This window comes from Pseudophryne corroboree, chromosome 2 (assembly GCF_028390025.1).
Source record: "Pseudophryne corroboree isolate aPseCor3 chromosome 2, aPseCor3.hap2, whole genome shotgun sequence".
NCBI classification, from domain to species: Eukaryota; Metazoa; Chordata; class Amphibia; order Anura; family Myobatrachidae; genus Pseudophryne; species Pseudophryne corroboree.
Window position 1 is genome coordinate 754,330,156 of NC_086445.1, and position 21,955 is coordinate 754,352,110.

At 47.4% G+C, this 21,955-nt stretch overlaps 1 protein-coding gene across 1 annotated transcript in view; it reads left to right on the top strand.

Moving 5' to 3' along the window:
* SYCP1 (synaptonemal complex protein 1) overlaps nucleotides 1-21,955 on the top strand; it is a 1,049,791-nt gene that overhangs the window by 559,603 nt on the left and 468,233 nt on the right. The window contains exon 10 of the mRNA XM_063955446.1: nucleotides 10,043-10,116. Within this exon, the coding sequence (XP_063811516.1) occupies nucleotides 10,043-10,116 (74 nt within the window). The remainder of the gene's footprint in view (nucleotides 1-10,042; nucleotides 10,117-21,955) is intronic.

A 21,955-nucleotide genomic window follows, 5' to 3' on the forward strand; every position in this document is an offset into this window, starting at 1 on the left:
CCGAGGATTTTTACCAAGGTCATGGCGGAAATGATGGTGCTCCTGCGCAAGCAGGGGGTCACAATTATCCCGTACTTGGACGATCTCCTGATAAAGGCGAGATCACGGGAGCTATTGCTAAAAAACGTTGCGCTGTCCCTGACGGTTCTGCAGCAACATGGATGGCTGCTAAATTTGCCAAAGTCGCAGTTGATTCCGACAACACGGCTGTCATTCTTGGGCATGGTTCTGGACACGGATCTACAGAGAGTTTTTCTCCCGGGGGAAAAGCTCTGGAAATCCAGTCCATGGTCAAGGACCTTCTGAAACTGGCAAGAGTGTCGATTCATCAGTGCACTCGAGTGCTGGGGAAGATGGTAGCGGCCTACGAGACCATTCCGTTTGGCAGATTTCATGCCAGAACGTTTCAGTGGGACCTGTTGGACAAATGGTCTGGGTCCCATCTACACATGCACCGGAGAATATGCCTGTCCCCCAAGGCCAGGATTTCTCTACTGTGGTGGCTCTAAAGGTCTCACCTACTGGAGGGTCGCCGGTTCGGGATCCAGGATTGGGTCCTGGTAACCACGGATGCGAGTCTCCGGGGTTTGGGAGCAGTCACTCAAGGGGAGAATTTCCAGGGAAAATGGTCAAGCCAGGAAGCTTGTCTGCACATAAGCATCCTGGAATTAAGGGCCATTTACAATGCCCTTCTGCAAGCAGAACATCTCCTTCGCAGCCTACCCGTCCTGATTCAGTCGGACAACATAACAGCGGTGGCGCACGTAAACCTCCAGGGCGGAACAAGGAGCAGAGCAGCAATGGCGGAGGCCACAAAGATTCTTCGCAGGGCGGAAAGACATGTAAGCGCTCTGTCAGCGGTCTTCATACCAGGCATGGACAACTGGGAGGCAGACTTCCTCAGCAGACACGATCTCCATCCAGGAGAGTGGGGTCTTCATCAAGAGGTCTTTGCAGAAGTGACGAGTCGTTGGGGACTTCCTCAAGTAGACATGATGGCGTCTCGCCTCAACAAGAAGCTTCAGGCATATTGTTCCAGGTCGAGGGACCCTCAGGCACTTGCAGTGGACGCGCTAGTGACGCCGTGGGTGTTTCAGTCAGTCTATGTGTTCCCTCCGCTTCCGCTCATTCCAAAGGTGTTAAAAATCATAAGAAGAACAGGAGTTCGGACGATACTCGTTGTTCCATACTGGCCAAGGAGGGCCAGGTATCCGGATCTTCAGGAATTGCTCGTGGAAGATCCCTGGCCTCTTCCTCTGAAAGAGGATCTGTTACGGCAAGGGCCGTTCGTGTTCCAAGATTACCGTGGCTGCGTTTGACGGCATGGCGGTTGAATGCCAAATTCTAGCTCGAAAGGGTATTCCCGGAGAAGTCATTACGACTCTACTGAAGGCTAGAAAGGAGGTAACGGCGAAGCATTACCACCGTATTTGGAGAAAATATGTGTCTTGGTGCGAATCCAAGAAGGCGCCTACGGAAGAATTTCAGCTGGGTCGTTTTCTCCATTTTTTGCAACCAGGCGTGGATGCGGGCCTAAACTTAGGCTCCATTAAAGTGCAGATTTCGGCCTTATCTATTTTATTTCAAAGGGAATTGGCCTCGCTTCCAGAAGTACAGACTTTCGTGAAGGGGGTGCTGCACATACAGCCTCCATTTGTGCCCCTGGTGGCACCATGGGACCTTAATGTGGTGTTACAGTTCCTAGCGTCACATTGGTTTGTACCGTTACAAACGGTTGAGTTGAAGTTTCTCACTTGGAAGGTGGTCATGCTATTGGCCTTGGCGTCCGCAAGGCGGGTGTCAGAGTTGGCGGCTTTGTCTCACAAAAGCCCTTACTTGGTCTTCCATGTTGATAGAGCAGAATTGAGAACTCGTCAACAATTTCTGCCAAAGGTGGTATCTGCGTTTCACATGAACCAACCTATTGTGGTACCTGTGGCTACGGAAGCCTTGGCGGATTCTAAGTCTCTCGATGTGGTCAGAGCTTTGAAAATTTATGTGGCCAGAACGGCTCGTATTAGGAAAACAGAGGCGCTGTTTGTTCTATATGCTTCCAACAAGGTTGGGGCTCCTGCTTCTAAGCAGACTATTGCACGCTGGATCTGTAATACGATTCGGCATGCACATTCTACGGCTGGATTGCCGTTACCGAATTCGGTGAAGGCCCATTCCACTAGGAAGGTGGGCTCGTCTTGGGCGGCTGCCCGGGGTGTCTCGGCATTACAGCTTTGCCGAGCAGCTACTTGGTCGTGGTCAAACACGTTTGCAAAATTCTACAAGTTTGATACCCTGGCTGACGAGTACCTCATGTTTGCTCAATCGGTGTTGCAGAGTCATCCGCACTCTCCCGCCCGGTCTGGAGCTTTGGTATAAACCCCATGGTCCTTTCAGAGTCCCCAGCATCCTCTAGGACGTAGATGAAAATAGGATTTTAATACCGACCGGTAAATCCTTTTCTCTAAGTTCGTAGAGGATGCTGGGCGCCCGTCCCAGTGCGGACTCTATCTGCAGTACTTGTTAATAGTTATTACTTATGTTACACAAAGGTTGTGTTTTGGTTAAGGTGAAACTGTTGCTGATTGTTTTTATTCACGCTGTTAACTGGTTGTAGTTACAGGCCATGTCGTACGGTGTGCGTGGTGTGAGCTGGTATGTATCTCACCTTTAGTTTAACAAAATCCTTTTCCTCGAAATGTCCGTCTCCTCTGGGCACAGTTCCTATAACTGAGGTCTGGAGGAGGGGCATAGAGGGAGGAGCCAGTTCACACCCATTTAAAGTCTTAAAGTGCCCATGTCTCCTTCGGAGCCCGTCTATACCCCATTGTCCTTTCGGCGTCCCCAGCATCCTCTATGGACTTAGAGAAAAGAATTTATCGGTAGGTATTAAAATCCTATTATTTTATTTGTATTTGGATTCCCTGTGAACTTCTTTTGTTTTAAATGTTTAATTATTTTGCTGTTTTTATTTTGGATAAATTGCTTTGGCCTGTGTGTATTTCTCTATTTGATAGGCTTGTGGAGCTGTATTTTCCAGGGAGCCATGGCTGCAAGCACATGTTGACAATTGTAGTTTTAAAGTGGGCCTAATAATCACAAGGAATTGTGGTAAGGGAGGTTCAGATATTCAGTAGGATGCTGGCCACATTTTTTCATCCTGTGTTTTTTCCTACTCCCCACAGCACAGGCCTGGTTATTAATATTAAGGGAAGGGGAACTATAGATGTTATATAATCTGTAATATTTAATTATGTTTCTTAGTAGGTATAGGTAATCAATATGTCAGCCATACAGTAGTCTCCAGTTTAACTTGGACCCATTTCTCTTGGCAAATGTCAGAATAATTTACATTCATTCATTCATTCATTCATTCATTCATTCATTCATTCATTCATTCATTCATTCATTCAACACATAAATATGCAATATTGGGCCAGACTCAAAGGTGGATGTGGATGTAGCTGCATCTTTAACTGATTTCCCATCTTTATGCAAATGTCACTGTACAGTCCTTCTCTGGTGTACATTCATGCATATGAATATGTAAGGTTTGAGACCCCAACTTTGTCTGTTGATGTTGTAATACTGCCTGATGAATTTTTAAACGGCATCCAAAGTGAACATCTTAGTGTCTGTGTGCGTTAACACTTCGCAACATGTTGCCCTGCTTTGCCTTCATCATCTTATGGACGTTTTGGACTGAACGCAGACGGTCAGTGGCAATAAAATCATAGGAGCCAAGAAGAAGGATATTTTCCCAGGGTACTCTGTTTCACTTAACACCTGCGGCTCCCATTACCTTTACCGGTACGATTGCATTCCAGTTACCCATATGCTTTCTGAATTATTTTATTCTTGTAAATTCATATGTTTTACATGTTCCATGTTTTATGTGTTTTATGTGTACCTACTTTTATAAAATAAATGTTATTTATACTTGTATATCAGCACCATCATACTTTTTATACACATTGCAATAGGTTGTTAAGGATTAGCGCCATAAAGGGGAGAGCAAAAATCATCTATTATCTCACTTCAGCAACACTCCCATAACACACCATCAGGCATGTCCAGAATTTTTCCAAGCCCTTTCTTATACTGTGCCCCTCAAGTGCAACCACACTTTTGTACATACACACTGTGTTATGCATTCGCCATACAAGTTCTAAGGTATTTTCACACACATGCAGTAGCTCAACTGCGTGAACATCGACACTGTGTTCAACTCTGAATCAGGCCCATTGAGTAAAATATTATTCAGTGTACAATGCATTCTTCACCATTGTACAACAATCAGAGGAATAGCATACATTTTTATATTTTTAAAACATGATTAGATAGTCAAAATATTTATGTATTTTATAGTTCTCTGACGTCCTAGTGGATGCTGGGAACTCCGAAAGGACCATGGGGAATAGTGGCTCCGCAGGAGACTGGGCACAAAAGTAAAAGCTTTAGGACTAGCTGGTGTGCACTGGCTCCTCCCCCCATGACCCTCCTCCAAGCCTCAGTTAGATTTTTGTGCCCGAACGAGAAGGGTGCAATCTAGGTGGCTCTCCTGAGCTGCTTAGAGTAAAAGTTTAAATTAGGTTTTTTATTTTCAGTAAGTCCTGCTGGCAACAGGCTCACTGCATCGAGGGACTAAGGGGAGAAGAAGCGAACTCACCTGCGTGCAGAGTGGATTGGGCTTCTTAGGCTACTGGACATTAGCTCCAGAGGGACGATCACAGGCCCAGCCATGGATGGGTCCCAGAGCCGCGCCGCCGGCCCCCTTACAGAGCCAGAAGAGCAGAAGAGGTCCGGAAAATCGGCGGCAGAAGACGTCCTGTCTTCAATAAGGTAGCGCACAGCACCGCAGCTGCGCGCCATTGCTCTCAGCACACTTCACACTCCGGTCACTGAGGGTGCAGGGCGCTGGGGGGGGGGCGCCCTGAGACGCAATAAAAATACCTTAGATGGCAAAAAATACATCACATATAGCTCCTGGGCTATATGGATGCATTTAACCCCTGCCAGAATACATAGAAAAACGGGAGATAAGGCCGCCGATAAGGGGGCGGAGCCTATCTCCTCAGCACACTGGCGCCATTTTCCCTCACAGCTCCGTTGGAGGGAAGCTCCCTGGCTCTCCCCTGCAGTCACTACACTACAGAAAGGGTTAAAAAAGAGAGGGGGGGCACTAATTACGCGCAGTATTAAAGATACAGCAGCTATAAGGGGAAAAACACTTATATAAGGTTATCCCTGTATATATATAGCGCTCTGGTGTGTGCTGGCAAACTCTCCCTCTGTCTCCCCAAAGGGCTAGTGGGGTCCTGTCCTCTATCAGAGCATTCCCTGTGTGTGTGCTGTATGTCGGTACGTTTGTGTCGACATGTATGAGGAGAAAAATGATGTGGAGACGGAGCAGATTGCCTGTAATAGTGATGTCACCCCCTAGGGGGTCGACACCTGAGTGGATGAACTGTTGGAAGGAATTACGTGACAGTGTCAGCTCTGTATAAAAGACAGTGGTTGACATGAGACAGCCGGCTACTCAGCTTGTGCCTGTCCAGACGTCTCATAGGCCATCAGGGGCTCTAAAGCGCCCGTTACCTCAGATGGCAGATATAGACGCCGACACGGATACTGACTCCAGTGTCGACGGTGAAGAGACAAATGTGACTTCCAGTAGGGCCACACGTTACATGATTGAGGCAATGAAAAATGTTTTACACATTTCTGATAATACGAGTACCACCAAAAAGGGGTATTATGTTCGGTGAGGAAAAACTACCTGTAGTTTTCCTGAATCTGAGAAATTAAATGAGGTGTGTGATGCGTGGGTTTCCCCCGATAACAACTGATAATTTCTAAAATGTTATTGGCATTATATCCTTTCCCGCCAGAGGTTAGGGTGCGTTGGGAAACACCCCCTAGGGTGGATAAAGCGCTCACACGCTTGTAAGGGCTCTACCCTCTCCTGAGATGGCCGCCCTTAAGGATCCTGCTGATAGAAAGCAGGAGGGTATCCTAAAATGTATTTACACACATACTGGTGTTATACTGCGACCAGCAATCGCCTCAGCCTGGATGTGCAGTGCTGGGTTGGCGTGGTCGGATTCCCTGACTGAAAATATTGATACCCTAGATAGGGACAGTATATTTTTGCCTATAGAGCATTTAAAAGATGCATTTCTATATATGCGTGATGCACAGCGGAATATTTGCCGACTGGCATCAAGTCTAAGTGCATTGTCCATTTCTGCCAGTAGAGGGTTATGGACACGACAGTGGTCAGGTGATGCGGATTCCAAACGGCATTTGGAAGTATTACCTTATTAAGGGGAGGAGTTATTTGGGGTCGGTCTTTCAGACCTGGTGGCCACGGCAACAGCTGGGAAATCCACGTTTGTACCCCAGGTCGCCTCTCAACATGAGAAGACGCCGTATTATCAGGCGCAGTCTTTTCGTGGACAAGCGGGCAAAAGGTTCCTCTTTTCTGCCCCGTGACAGAGGGAGAGGAAAAAGGCTGCAGAAATCAGCCAGTTCCCAGGAACAGAAACCCTCTCCCGCCTCTGCCAAGCCCTCAGTATGACGCTGGGGCTTTACAAGCAGAATCAGGCACGGTGGGGGGCCCGTCTCAATGAATTTCAGCGCGCAGTGGGCTCACTCGCAAGTAGACCCCTGGATCCTTCAGGTGATATCTCAGGGGTACAAATTGGAATTCGAGACGTCTCCCCCTCGCCGTTTCCTAAAGTCGGCTTTACCGATGTCTCCTTCTGACAGGGAGACAGTTTTGGAAGCCATTCACAAGCTGTATTCCCAGCAGGTGATAATCAAGGTACCCCTCCTGCAACAGGGAACGGGGTATTATTCCACACGGTTGTGGTACCGAAGCCGGACGGCTCGGTGAGACCGATTCTAAATCTAAAATCTTTGAACACTTACATACAGAGGTTCAAATTCAAGATTGAGTCACTCAGAGCAGTGATTGCGAACCTGGAAGAAGGGGACTACATGATGTCTCGGGACATCAAGGATGCTTACCTTCATGTCCAAATTTACCCTTCTCACCAAGGGTACCTCAGGTTTATGGTACAGAACTGTCACTATCAGTTCAGACGCTGCCGTATGGATGGTCCACGGCACCCCGGGTCTTTACCAAGGTAATGGCCGAAATGATGATATTCCTTCGAAGGAAGGGAATTTTAGTTATCCCTTACTTGGACGATTCCCTGATAAGGGTAAGATCCAGGGAACAGTTGGAGGTCGGTGTAGCACTATCTCAGGTAGTGTTGCGGCAGCACGATTGGATTCTCAATATTCCAAAATCGCAGCTGGTTCCGACGACTCGTCTTCTGTTCCTAGGGATGATCCTGGACACAGTCCAGAAAAAGGTGTTTCTCCCGGAGGAGAAAGCCAGGGAGTTATCCGAGCTAGTCAGGAACCTCCTAAAACCGAGCCAAGTCTCAGTGCATCAATGCACAAGGGTTCTGGGTAAAATGGTGGCTTCCTACGAAGCAATCCCATTCGGCAGATTCCACGCAAGAACTTTCCAGTGGGACCTGCTGGACAAATGGTCCGGGTCGCATCTTCAGATGCATCAGCGGATAACCCTGTCACCAAGAACAAGGGTGTCCCTCCTGTGGTGGTTGCAGAGTGCTCATCTTCTAGAGGGCCGCAGATTCGGCATTCAGGACTGGGTCCTGGTGACCACGGATGCCAGCCTGCGAGGCTGGGGAGCAGTCACACAGGGAAGGAATTTCCAGGGCTTATGGTCAAGCCTGGAGACATCACTTCACATAAATATCCTGAAGCTAAGGGCCATTTACAATGCTCTAAGCTTAGCAAGACCTCTGCTTCAAGGTCAGCCGGTGTTGATCCAGTCGGACAACATCACGGCAGTCACCCACGTAAACAGACAGGGTGGCACAAGAAGCAGGAGGGCAATGGCAGAAGCTGCAAGGATTCTTCGCTGGGCGGAAAATCATGTGATAGCACTGTCAGCAATTCCGGGAGTGGACAACTGGGAAGCAGACTTCCTCAGCAGACACGACCTCCACCCGGGAGAGTGGGGACTTCACCCAGAAGTCTTCCACATGATTATAAACCGTTGGGAAAAACTCGACAGGTATTGCGCCAGGTCAAGGGACCCTCAGGCAATAGCTGTAGACGCTCTGGTAACACCGTGGGTGTACCAGTCAGTGTATGTGTTCCCTCATCTGCCTCTCATACCCAAGGTACTGAGATTGATAAGATGGAGAGGAGTAAGCACTATATTCGTGGCTCCGGATTGGCCAAGAAGGACTTGGTAACCGGAACTTCAAAAGATGCTCACGGAGGATCCGTGGCCTCTACCTCTAAGAAGGGACCTGCTTCAGCAAGGACCCTGTCTGTTCCAAGACTTACCGCGACTGCGTTTGACGGCATGGCGGTTGAACGCCGGATCCTGAAGGAAAAAAGGCATTCCGGATGAGGTCATCCCTATCCTGATCAAAGCCAGGAAGGATGTAACCGCAAAACATTATCACCGCATTTGGCGAAAATATGTTGCGTGGTGCGAGGCCAGTAAGGCCCGACGGAGGAAATTCAACTGGGTCGATTCCTACATTTCCTGCAAACAGGAGTGTCTATGGGCCTGAAATTGGGGTCCATTAAGGTTCAAATTTCGGCCCTGTCAATTTTCTTCCAAAAAGAACTAGCTTCAGTCCCTGAAGTTCAGACGTTGTAAAAGGGGTACTGCATATACAGCCTCCTTTTGTGCCTCCAGTGGCACCTTGGGATCTCAATGTAGTTTTTGGGTTCCAAAAAGTCACATTGGTTTGAACCACTTAAATCTGTGGAGTTAAAATATCTCACATGGAAAGTGGTCATGCTGTTGGCCCTGGCCTGGGCCAGGCGCGTGTCAGAATTGGCGGCTTTATCCTGTAAAAGCCCTTATCTGATTTTCCATTCGGACAGGGCGGAATTGAAGACTCGTCCTCAGTTTCTCCCTAAGGTGGTTTCAGCGTTTCACCTGAACCAACCTATTGTGGTGCCTGCGGCTACTAGGGACTTGGAGGACTCCAAGTTGCTAGACGTTGTCAGGGCCCTGAAAATATATGTTTCCAGGACGGCTGGAGTCAGAAAATCTGACTCGCTGTTTATCCTGTATGCACCCAACAAGCTGGGTGCTCCTGCTTCTAAGCAGACTATTGCTCGTTGGATTTGTAGTACAATTCAGCTTGCACATTCTGTGGCAGGCCTGCCACAGCCAAAAATCTGTAAATGCCCACTCCACAAGGAAGATGGGCTCATCTTGGGCGGCTGCCCGAGGGGTCTCGGCTTTACAACTTTGCCGAGCAGCTACTTGGTCAGGAGCAAATACGTTTGTAAAATTCTACAAAATTGATACCCTGGCTGAGGAGGACCTGGAGTTCTCTCATTTGGTGCTGCAGAGTCATCCGCACTCTCCCGCCCGTTTGGGAGCTTTGGTATAATCCCCATGGTCCTTTCGGAGTTCCCAGCATCCACTAGGACGTCAGAGAAAATAAGAATTTACTTACCGATAATTCTATTTCTCATAGTCCGTAGTGGATGCTGGGCGCCCATCCCAAGTGCGGATTGTCTGCAATACTTACAAAAATCGGGTTATTATTGTTGTGAGCCATCTTTTCAGAGGCTCCTCTGTTATCATGCTGTTAACTGGGTTCAGATCACAGGTTGTACGGTGTGATTGGTGTGGCTGGTATGAGTCTTACCCGGGATTCAAAATCCTTCCTTATTGTGTACGCTCGTCCGGGCACAGTATCCTAACTGAGGCTTGGAGGAGGGTCATGGGGGGAGGAGCCAGTGCACACCAGCTAGTCCTAAAGCTTTTACTTTTGTGCCCAGTCTCCTGCGGAGCCGCTATTCCCCATGGTCCTTTCGGAGTTCCCAGCATCCACTACGGACTATGAGAAATAGAATTATCGGTAAGTAAATTCTTATTTTGTTTACTGCTCATCACATAAGTACCATAAAATGTTTAATATAATGAATACTGTTACTAATTTATAATTAGTATTTTTATATATGGTCTAAGTAATACAAGAAACTGAAAAAAGAAAAGAGATGCAAAAGGAACACAACCTTGAACTGGCAAGAAGCAGAAAGCAGGTAGGCCTTATGTAAGCACCTTTTATGAGCTCTACTACATTAATATAAAATAAATGTATCAATACATTAATTTTCCTTCTAACCTAAATTGCATACAAATTAATTAATTAAAAAAATTGCCGCGCTTGTATTTATGTCAGCAGCTCCATAAAAATAAGACAATAATGAAATAATGTAATTTGGAGCGCTAGTTAATATGAACGCACATACCTGTTAAAGGAAAAAGGAGGTTACCGTATATACTCGAGTATAAGTCGACCCGAATATAAGCCGAGGCACCTAATTTTACCACAAAAAACTGGGAAAAATTACTGACTCGAGTATAAGCCTAGGGTGGGAAATGCACGGTGCCGGTGGTTTTCATGCTCAGGGTGTCATGCTCATTGCCAGGGGTTTCATGCGGTAGGTGTTATGCTTGTTGCCAGGGGGTAATGCTTGTTGCTAGGGTTGTGCCCCCAGTGCCACATATACCCCCAGTGACATATATCTCCCCACAGTGCCAGATAAAAACATGCCCGCGCTGCTTTGCCCCCAGTAGTTATGCCCCTTCTTTGCCCCCAGTAGTTGTGCCCCCTCTTTCATTGCCCCCAGTAGTTATGCCCTCTCTTTCTTTGCCCCCAGTAGTTGTGCCCCCTCTTTCATTGCCCCCAGTAGTTATGACCCCTATTTCTTTGCCCTCAGTAATTGTGCCCCCTTTCTTTGCCCCCTGTTACTGTGCCCCCGTTGCCGCTTACAAACACACAAAACACACACTAAAACAATACTTACCACTGCCCCGCTCCTGCTTCCCGACCGCTTCTTCTGCTGCTGCGCTGCTCCGCTCCGTCTGTCCACCCGCTCCGTCTGGCCGCCGCTCCGTCTGTCCACCGCTCCGTCTGGCCGCCCGCTCCGGCGCCCGCTTCCCGGCACCCGATCATGTCTATGGGAGAGACGTCATGACGTCTCTCCCATAGCAACGCCGCACAGACACTAGAGGTCAATAATGACCTCTAGTGTCTGTCCCTGGAGCCGGCTGCAGCGGACGCCCACACAGCCCACGGCGTCTGCTGCAGCCGTTGACAACTTGACTCGAGTATAAGCCGAGGGGGGCTTTTTCAGCATAGAAAAATGTGCTGAAAAAGTCGGCTTATACTCGAGTATATACGGTAATTTGTAATGTTACAGCTCTTTTTGTGAAATATATTTGGTTTGGAGGTAATAATTTTGTTGCTCCGGATAGATGTAACAGTCTCTTGTTATGAGTTACTGTCCCTGCTATCCCTATCTGACCTTCTTGCGGCTTGGTGTTGAATAGCCTGACCGGCTGCCGCAGATGTACCAGGTCCCGTCTCGCTGTCGCTCCGGCTAAAACCTCCTCACGCGGCTCCCGGCTTCTGAGTGCGCCAGTGATAGCACACACTGGCGTGACCCCTCCGTTGCTCTCCGTGACTTCTCCAACGCGTTTCGGGTTTTACACCCTTTAACAAGGATTCTGATTGTGTGTTTGAGTTACATCTATCCGGAGCAACAAAATTATTACCTCCAAACCAAATATATTTCACAAAAAGAGCTGTAACATTACAAATTAACCTCTTTTTTCCTTTAACAGGTATGTGCGTTCATATTAACTAGCGCTCCAATTTACATTATTTCTAAATTGCATACAGACTGATCAATTTGCTGGAATAGAATTTATTGTTTGCTGTACTGCAGCCAATAGGAAAGTAAGGAAAGCTGCCCTCACATGTTGCAAATCAAAGGGTCCATTGTGTAATCTTAGACCAAATTAGCATTTATTATCTGATAAGAATTAATTAGCTGACTATTAGTACTAGAGCAAAGATTGGATTTTAATAAAGCAGTCATCATTAATCTGCACTAAGTATGTATATAGGTGGTCATTCCGAGTTGTTCGCTCGTTGCCGTTTTCGCAACGGAGCGATTAGGTAGAAAATGTGCATGCGCATGGTACGCAGCGCGCATGCGCTTAGTAATTTAACACAAAACTTTGGAGATTTACACAAGCTCGAGCAACGTTTTTTCAACGCTCGAGTGAACGTAGTGTGATTGACAGGAAGTGGGTGTTTCTGGGCGGCAACTTGGCGTTTTCAGGGAGTGTGCTAAAAAACGCAGGCGTGCCAGGAAAAAACGCAGGAGTGGCTGGAGAAACGGGGGAGTGGCTGGCCGAATGCAGGGCGTGTTTGTGACGTCAAACCAGGAACTAAACAGATCGAGGTGATTGCAATCTAGGAGTAGGTCTAGAGTTACTCAGAAACTGCAAGGAATTATTTAGTAGCAGTTCTGCTAACCTTTCGTTCGCTATTCTGCTAAGCTAAGATACGCTCCCACAGGGCAGTGGCCTAGCGTGTGCAATGCTGCTAAAAGCAGCTAGCGAGCGAACAACTCGGAATGACCACCATAGTCCCTAAATGATCTAGCATATTTCCTGAATGCATTGATGTTTTGGCTATGGGCATATTTAGCTATCTCCTTTCTCCTTGCCTGAACACTATACGCATACAGTATGTACAAATCACTCAGTTATATTATATTGGGCACGGGCAACAAGATTTCCCCCGCCAAAGGGCCACAAAAGGACCCCTACCCGTGGGTCCACAAAAGGATGCATACTTACCTACTCTCCCGGAAGCTGCGGGAGGCTCCCGTTTTTTGGGGTAGCCCCCCGCACCCCCGGAAGAGTGGGCAGGCCTCCCGAATCCTGCTCGCACCCTAGTGATGCGAGCAGGATGGAGAGATAACCTCCCGCATTCGCAATCCGTCGGGTGGAGAAGGGGTTAAAATGACGCAAATCGCGTCATTTTAGCCCTGCCCCCTTCCCGCGGACCCACAAATTGCGTCATTTCCCTGTGCGGGGGGGGGGGGGGCTTAGTGATGTCACAGTCCGGCACCGCCCCCCAAAGACACTGCAGCGTCTTCTCTACGGGCTTCTCCCGGAGAGGAGAAATAAAATGTAGGTAAGTATGAGGATGTAGTAGGGGCCACATGCGGGCCACAAATTTGACACCCCTGGTCTAGAGTAATAGGTAAAAAAAAAATCCATCACTGCCTTGCAACCTCCTCCCTCTCTGTTAACATATAGTATAATGATTAAAAATATTAGGCATTTTTGACTTAACCAGTATTGAATAATTAAATAAAAAGTGCCAGTTGATCATTTGAATATTCATAATGTATTTTTCTTTCTATAAAAAATTGTAGAAATATTTTGCTTATGTATAAGGAGAATTAAACTGTGATTAGTTTTAATAAACAAGAAAGTATTGCATTTTAACTGAGATGAGTGGGTTCGGTTTTACTCGTATTTACTCGGTTCTCAAAACGGCATCTTATTGGCTTACTTATGTCACGTGTTTTGGATAGCCAATAGGAAAATTCCGGATAAAACTGAACTGGTGTTAATTCTGACATTAAATCCGAACCCGCTCATCTCTAAATATATAAAAATCTGATGCTGAGGTTTTGGATGTTTTGTTGAAGCGTGTAGTGTGTAAGAAATTTTGCATCACTTACTACCGAGTTTCAAACTTCCTCTGGAAGCAATGTCAGTGCACAAACTGTTTGTTGGGAGCTTTATGGGGTATGGGTCATAGGGTCGACATGCATTAGGTCGACCACTATTGGTCGACAGTGACTAGCTCAACACCTGAAATAGTTTGACACAGTCATTAGGTCGACATGAACAAGGTCGACATGGAAGAAGGGCAACATGAGTTTTTTTTCTTCTCTTTTTGGTGTCGTTTTAATCGTAATGTGACGGGGAAGCGCATTTAGTGCACCGTGTCCCCTCGCATGGCTCTCTTCGCTCACCATGCTTCGGGCAAGGCTCGGCACAGGTTACTATTCCCAATCATTGTCTACGTGGATCGTAAAGTATGAAAAAGTAAAAAAAAATTTGAAAAACGCATGTTGACCTTTTTCCATATCGACCTAGTACATGTAGACCTAGTGACCATGTCGACCAGTAGTAGTCGACCTAATGATGTATCCCGTTTTATGGATCAAGCAGCTACAGACATCTTCAGGTCACCATCCTCTGGAGTGACATGAGGTAAACCGCCATTGGTCTCTGGGGAAATTTTATGTCTGCAGAGACAAATGTAGCTGTCTAACATTTTACAGATGCCAAGAGAATGCATTCTGCCCAAAGGCGTTTTGACAACTGTAAAGTTGGGTGGAGAAGGAAAAATGTTCTAGGGACGTTTTTTATGGTTTCATCTGAGCCCTTTAGTTCAAAGGAATAACTGCAAATCCCATAGTCATGTTCCAAAATCTAGTGGAAAGTTATTTCCCATGATTTTGGAATGAGATGTTCAACAAGCACTTATGGGTTTGATGTATGAGTGTCTAATTTTTTTTTGCCATGTAGTGTATTTATGACCTTCTTAAGCAAGATTAGGAACATTATGTTCAACTGGTAATGGTTTAGCGTGTGTCACCAGGGCACAGGCTTATCCCCAATGATGCATGTGTTGTGACAGTACAGTATTTCTCTAACGTCCTAGTGGATGCTGGGGACTCCGTAAGGACCATGGGGAATAGACGGGCTCCGCAGGAGACATGGGCACTTTAAGAAAGAATTCAGATTCTGGTGTGCTCTGGCTCCTCCCTCTATGTCCCTCCTCCAGACCTCAGTTTGAATCTGTGCCCGGACGAGCTGGGTGCTACTTAGTGAGCTCTCCTGAGCTTGCTATAAGAAAGTATTTTGTTAGGTTTTTTATTTTCAGGGAGCTCTGCTGGTAACAGACTCCCTGCATCATGGGACTGAGGGGAGAGAAGCAGCCCTACTCTCTGAAGATAGGTCCTGCTTCTTAGGCTACTGGACACCATTAGCTCCAGAGGGATCGTACACAGGATCTCACCCTTTGTCGTCCGATCCCGGAGCCGCGCCGCCGCCCCCCTCGCAGAGCCGGAAGACAGAAGCCGGGTGAAAGAAGCAAGAAGACTTCGAAATCGGCGGCAGAAGACTCCAGTCTTCACATGAGGTAGCGCACAGCACTGCAGCTGTGCGCCATTGCTCCCACACTACACCCACATACTCCGGTCACTGTAAGGGTGCAGGGCGCAGGGGGGGGGGGGGCGCCCTGTGCAGCAATTAGAGACCTCTTTGGCAAAAGTTTGCATAATATACAGTTGGGCACTGTATATATGTATGAGCCCCCGCCAAAATTGTACATGAAAGCGGGACAGAAGCCCGCCGTCGATAGGGCGGGGCTTCTTCCTCAGCACTCACCAGCGCCATGTTTTTTCTCCACAGCACCGCTGAGAGCAAGCTCCCCAGTCTCTCCCCTGCAGTTACACGGTAGAAGAGGGTAAAAAGAGAGGGGGGGCACATAATTAGGCGCAAAAATCAATATAAACAGCAGCTACTGGGTTAACATTAAGTTACTGTGTTATTCCTGGGTTAATAGCGCTGGGGTGTGTGCTGGCATACTCTCTCTCTGTCTCTCCAAAGGGCCTTATGGGGGAATTGTCTTCAGATGAGCATTCCCTGAGTGTGTGGTGTGTCGGTACGTGTGTATCGACATGTCTGAGGTAAAACGCTCCCCTAAGGAGGAGATGGAGCAAATATGTGTGTGAGAGGGTGTCTCCGTCGACAACGCCGACACCTGGTTGGATATGTGTAATTAAGTGCTAAGGTGAATTTATTGCACAAAAGATTAGAGAACAGACAGGAAATCTACCCATGTCTGTCCCTATGTCGCAGAGACCTTCAGAGTCTCTCAATGCTCACTATCCAAAATAATAGACACTGATATCGACACGGAGTCTGACTCCAGTGTCGACTACGATAATGCAAAGTTACAGCCAAAATGGCAGAAAAGTATTCAATATATGATTATTGTAATAAAAGATGATTTGCATATCACTGATGACTCATCTGTCCCTGACACAAGGGTACACATGTTTAAGGGGAAGAAAGCTGAGGTAAATTTCCCTCCTCTCATGATGAAAAAGAGCGGGAATCTCCAGACAAGAGACTGCAGTTTCCCACAAAGAATTCTCAGGTAGTATCCTTTCCCCACTAGGGCCAGGATATGATGGGAATCTTCCCCTAGGGTGTCACGTTTGCCCAAAAGGTAGCCCTGACGTAACAGCTATTCTCAGGGATCCTGTAGATAGCGTGCACATTCTGGTACACTACTCAGACCGGCGATTGTGTCGGCATGGGTTTATAGCGCTGTGGCAGCGTGGACAGGTACCTTATCAGCAGAGATTGAGACCCTAGTATGTATATATATATATATATATGTATATGTAGAGATATATATATTAAAGATGCTGTCTTAAGAGATATATATATAAAACATGCCCAAAGAGACATGAGTATACTGGGTCCTAGAGTCAAAGCTATGTCGATTTCTGCTTGACGTGTCCTGTAGAATATGCAATGGACAGATGATGCCGACTTAAGAGGCATATGGAATGCTGAGGATTGTGTGGAGAAGGGTTCTCGGACCTGGTCTCCACAGCTATAGCTGGTAATTCTGATATTTTGCCTTATATTCCTGCACAGCCTAGGAAAGCACGACATTATCAAATGCAGCCTTTCGAACAAAGAAACAAGAAAGTCTGAGGTGCGTCCTTTCTTGTCAGAGGCGGGGGCAGAGGAAAGAAGCTGCACAACACAGCTAGTTCCCAGGAACAGAAGTCCTCCCCGGCCTCTACAAAATGCACCGCATGTCGCTGGGGCTCCACAGGCGGAGCTAGGCCCGGTGGGGGCACGCCTTCGTAAGTTCAGCCACAAGTGGGTTCACTCCCTGTTAGATCCCTGGGCAATAGATATTGTGTCTCAGGGATACAAGCTGGACTTTGAGGAGATGCCCCTCACCGACGGCACTGCCGGCTTCCCCCCACGAGAGGGAAACAGTGTTAACTGCAATTCACAAATTGTATCTTCAACAGGTGGTCGTCAAGGTTCCCCCTCCTTCAATAAGGAGGGGGTTATTATTCGACCATGTTGTAGTCCCGAAACCAGACGGTTCGGTCAGACCCATATTGAATTTAAAATCCCTGAACATATACCTGAAAAGGGTCAAGTTCAAGATGGAATCGCTAAGAGCGGTCATTGCAAGCCTGAAAGGGGGAGATTTAATGGTGACTCTGGACATAAAGGATGCATGCCTTCATGTCCCCATTTATCCACCTCATCAGGCGTACCTCAGAATTGCGGTACGGGATTGTCATTACCAATTTAAGACGTTGCCGTTTGGTCTCTCCACGGCCCTGAGAATATTCACCAAGGTAATGGCGGAAATGATGGTGCTCCTGCGGAAGCAAGGTGTCACTGTTATCACGTACTTGGGCGATCTCCTCATAAAAGCGAGATCAAGAAAGCAGTCGCTTAACAGCGTATCACTTTCTCTGGAAGTGTAACGGCAACACGGCTGGATTCTATATATTCCAAAGTCGCAGTTGGTTCCAACAGCTCATCTCCCTCTCCTAGGCATGATCCTAGACACAGACCAGAAAAGGGTTTATCTACCGATAGAGAGAGCTCAGGAGCTCGCGACACTGGTCAGGAATCTATTAAAACCAAAACAGGTGTCAGTACATCACTGCACTCGAGTCCTGGGAAGGATGGTGGCATCATACAAGGCCATTCCCTTCGGCAGGTTCCATGCGAGGACCTTCCAATGGGACTTACTGTACAAGTGGTCCGGATCACATCTTCAGATGCATCGGTTAATCACCCTATCCCCCAGGGCGTCTCTCCGTGGTGGCTGCAGAGTGCTCACCTTCTCGAAGGTCGCAGATTCGGCATTTAGGACTGGGTCCTGGTGACCACGGATGCAAGCCTCCGAGGGTGTGGAGCAGTCACATAGGGAAGAAATTTCCAAGGGCTGTGGTCAAGTCAGGAGACTTGCCTTCACATCAACATCCTGGAACTAAGGGCCATATACAACGCTCTACGTCAAGCGGAGTCCCTGCTTCGCGACCAACCGATTCTGATTCAATCAGACAATATCACCGCAGTGGCTCATGTAAACCGCCAAGGCGGCACAAGGAGCAGGGTAGCGATGGTAGAAGCCACCAGAATTCTTCGCTGGGCGGAGAATCATGTAAGCACACTGTCAGCAGTGTTCATTCCGGGAGTGGACAACTGGGAAGCAGACTTCCTCAGCAGGCACGACCTCCACCCGGGAGAGTGGGGACTTCATCAAGAAGTCTTCATGCAGATTGCAAGTCGGTGGGAACTGCCACAGGTGGACATGATGGCATCCCGCCTCAACAAAAAGCTGCAGAGATATTGCGCCAGGTCAAGAGACCCTCAGGCGATAGCTGTGGACGCACTGGTGACACCGTGGGTGTTCCCGTCGGTCTATGTATTTCCTCCTCTTCCTCTCATACCCACGGTGCTGAGAATCATAAGGAAAAGAGGAGTGAGAACAATACTCTTTGTTCCGGATTGGCCAAGAAGGACTTGGTATCCAGATCTGCAAGAAATGCTCACAGAGGACCCGTGGCCTCTGCCTCTAGGACAGGACTTGTGCAACAGGGGCCCTGTCTGTTCCAAGACTTACCGCGTCTGCGTTTGACGGCATGGCGGTTGAACGCCGAATCTTGGCAGAAAAAGGCATTCCGGATGAGGTCATTCCTACGCTGATAGAGGCTAGGAAGGATGTGACGGCTCAACATTATCACCGTATATGGCGAAAATATGTGGCTTGGTGTGAGGCCAGGAATGCCCCTACGGAGGAATTCCAGCTGGGCCTTTTCCTTCACTTCCTACAGTCGGGAGTGACTTTGGGCTTTAAATTGGGTTCCATTAAGGTTCAGATTTCGGCCTTATCCATTTTCTTTCAAAAAAGAACTGGCTTCTCTGCCTGAAGTTCAGACGTTTGTAAAGGGAGTGCTGCATACTCAGCCCCCTTTTGTGCCTCCAGTGGCACCTTGGGATCTTCACGTGGTGTTGAGTTTCCTGAAATCACACTGGTTTGAACCACTCAAAACGGTGGAATTGAAATATCTCACGTGGAAGGTGGTCATGCTATTAGCCATGGCTTCGGCTAGGCGTGTGTCAGAATTGGCGGCTTTGTCACATAAAAGCCCTTATCTGGTTTTCCATGCGGATAGAGCAGAATTGCGGACCCGCCCACAATTTCTGCCGAAAGTGGTTTCATCCTTTCATATAAACCAACCTATTGTGGTGCCTGTGGCTACTACTGACTTGGAGGATTCCGAGTCACTGGATGTAGTCGGGGCTTTAAAGTTTTATGTAGCCAGAACGGCTAAGGTCAGGAAAACAGAATCTTTGTTTATCCTGTATGCTTCCAACAAGCTTGGGGCGCCTGTTTCAAAGCAAACTATTGCTCGCTGGATCTGTAACACGATTCAGCAGGCTCATTCTGCGGCTGGGTTGCCGCTGCCTAAATCAGTTAAGGCCCATTCCACAAGGAAGGTGGGCTCTTCTTGGGCGGCTGCCCGAGGGGTCTCGGCATTACAGCTTTGCCGAGCGGCTACTTGGTCAGGTTCAAACACCTTTGCAAAGTTCTGCAAGTTTGATACCCTGGCTGAGGAGGACCTTGTGTTTGCTCATTCGGTGCTGCAGAGTCATCCGCACTCTCCCGTCCGTTTGGGAGCTTTGGTGTAATCCCGATGGTCCTTACGGAGTCCCCAGCATCCACTAGGACGTTAGAGAAAATAAGATTTTACTTACCGGTGAATCTATTTCTCGTAGTCCGTAGTGGATGCTGGGCGCCCGTCCCAAGTGCGGACTTCTTCTGCAATGCTTGTATATAGTTATTGCTTAAATAAGGGTTATGTTATAGTTGCATCAGAGTTTATCTGATGCTCTGTGATTGTTCATACTGTTAACTGGGTAAAGTTATCACAAGTTATACGGTGTGATTGGTGTGGCTGGTATGAGTCTTACCCTGGATTCCCAAAATCCTTTCCTTGTACTGTCAGCTCTTCCGGGCACAGTTTCTCTAACTGAGGTCTGGAGGAGGGACATAGAGGGAGGAGCCAGAGCACACCAGAATCTAAAAATTTTTCTTAAAGTGCCCATGTCTCCTGCGGAGCCCATCTATTCCCCATGGTCCTTACGGAGTCCCCAGCATCCACTACGGACTACGAGAAATAGATTTACCGGTAAGTAATATCTTATTTTCTCTACAGATATTTTTCAATACTGAGACAAGACATGCACCATTAGGGACCAATTTGTGCCCTAATGACTCACCCTTTACCCCCTTTTCTAACCCTGATTTTACAATGCTTTATTAGATGCGACCACACCAGACTGGGCTTACCCTGACAGAAAGCACGCTGGGCAGCTGCCGAAAGGCAATCTTTCTTCAGCTACCACTTTCAGAGGGAGCTCACGGTCCCCCTGGTTCTATTCCCCCCCAGTGCCTGCTGTCCAGCCGACCACTGTTGATCGGACAGCCTGGCAGTGCCCTCCACCTTGCAGCTGCAGACATTAGCAGCTGCATAGGAAATGTAATAGAGGTCCCCCTTACCTTGCTTATAAACCACGTGTTTACAGAGAGAAGCATCCGCTTGGAAAAAGTAGGCTCCCGATGGTCGCAATGTTCTGATCATCAATAAACCAATTTTATGGCCATTGATGTTCATGAAAAATATTAAAAAAGATATATATTTTTTAAAATTACATTTGTTTTTAGTCTAATTTAATAATTTTTCAACGGTTTTTGGAAAATACTATTAGCCAGTTAATTGGTTAAAAAACACGTGAGACACAACTACTTTGCTAGACAAAATATATGGTAAAATTTACACTGACTACTGTATTTCAGATCGTTATTCATTTGTAATTTATATACAGTGGAATAATCATCTGCTACAACTCTAAAAAGTGAGACATTTCTTTTAAGATGGTTGTTCTTCTTTTCAACCATTCCTTTTCCTTATGGGTATTAAGTACACTATTTTTGCCAGTGTCATCAAACACCCTTTATACCTTTTTGCTTTTACAAAAAAATAAACCAATTCTGTATTATAACCTTCTTTTATTGAATTGTTTACTAGAAATAATTACATAATTCTGTTCTTGTGTATATGCTTGCTTTCTCTTACGTCGTAGAGGATACTGGGGTCCACATTAGTACCATGGGTTATAGACTGGTCCACTAGGAGCCTTGGGCACTTTAAGAGATCAATAGTGTGCACTGGCTCCCCTCTCTATGCCCATCCTACCAGACTCAGTTTAGAAAATGTGCCCGGAGGAGCCGGTCACGCTTAGGGAAGCTCCTGAAGAGTTTTCTGCTTTCATTTTCTGTTTGTTATTTTCAGGCAGGTAAGGTTGGCACCAGACTGCCTGCTTTGTGGGACTTAGGGGGGAGAACGGCCCAACTTCCTAAAGAGTTAATGGTTCTGTTTCTCTGCTGACAGGACATTGAGCTCCCGAGGGAGTAATTTGTAAGCCCCACCATGGCGAGCGTACCCTCCCGCAGTACGCCGCCACCCCTTACAGAGCCAGAAGATAGAAGAGTGGTGAGTACAGTGCCAGCATCCCGGGTAGCGGGTTACCGGCGGGAATGGCGGCACAAGGGTAGGAGCGCAGCTCTTAGTGCAGGCTGTGCTCCAGGGGGCTCAGGAGGACATACAGTGTAGTGTGTCCCACTGTGAGTGGTGTGCTGAGCCACCACTGATTACCCACTCTGACTAAATACCTAACAAGGGTTTTAACCCTCTGTTAGGCATAAACATTACTTCAGGCCAGTATAAGAAAGCGGGAAGCTGAGCTCCATTAAGGGGGCGGGGTTTCACAATGAGCGGATCCAGGAGCTCACCAGCGCCATTTTCCCTCTGCAGCTTACACTGACAGGAATCACAGGGAAGCGCAGCTCCTCCACAATGACTCCACGTCTCCTCA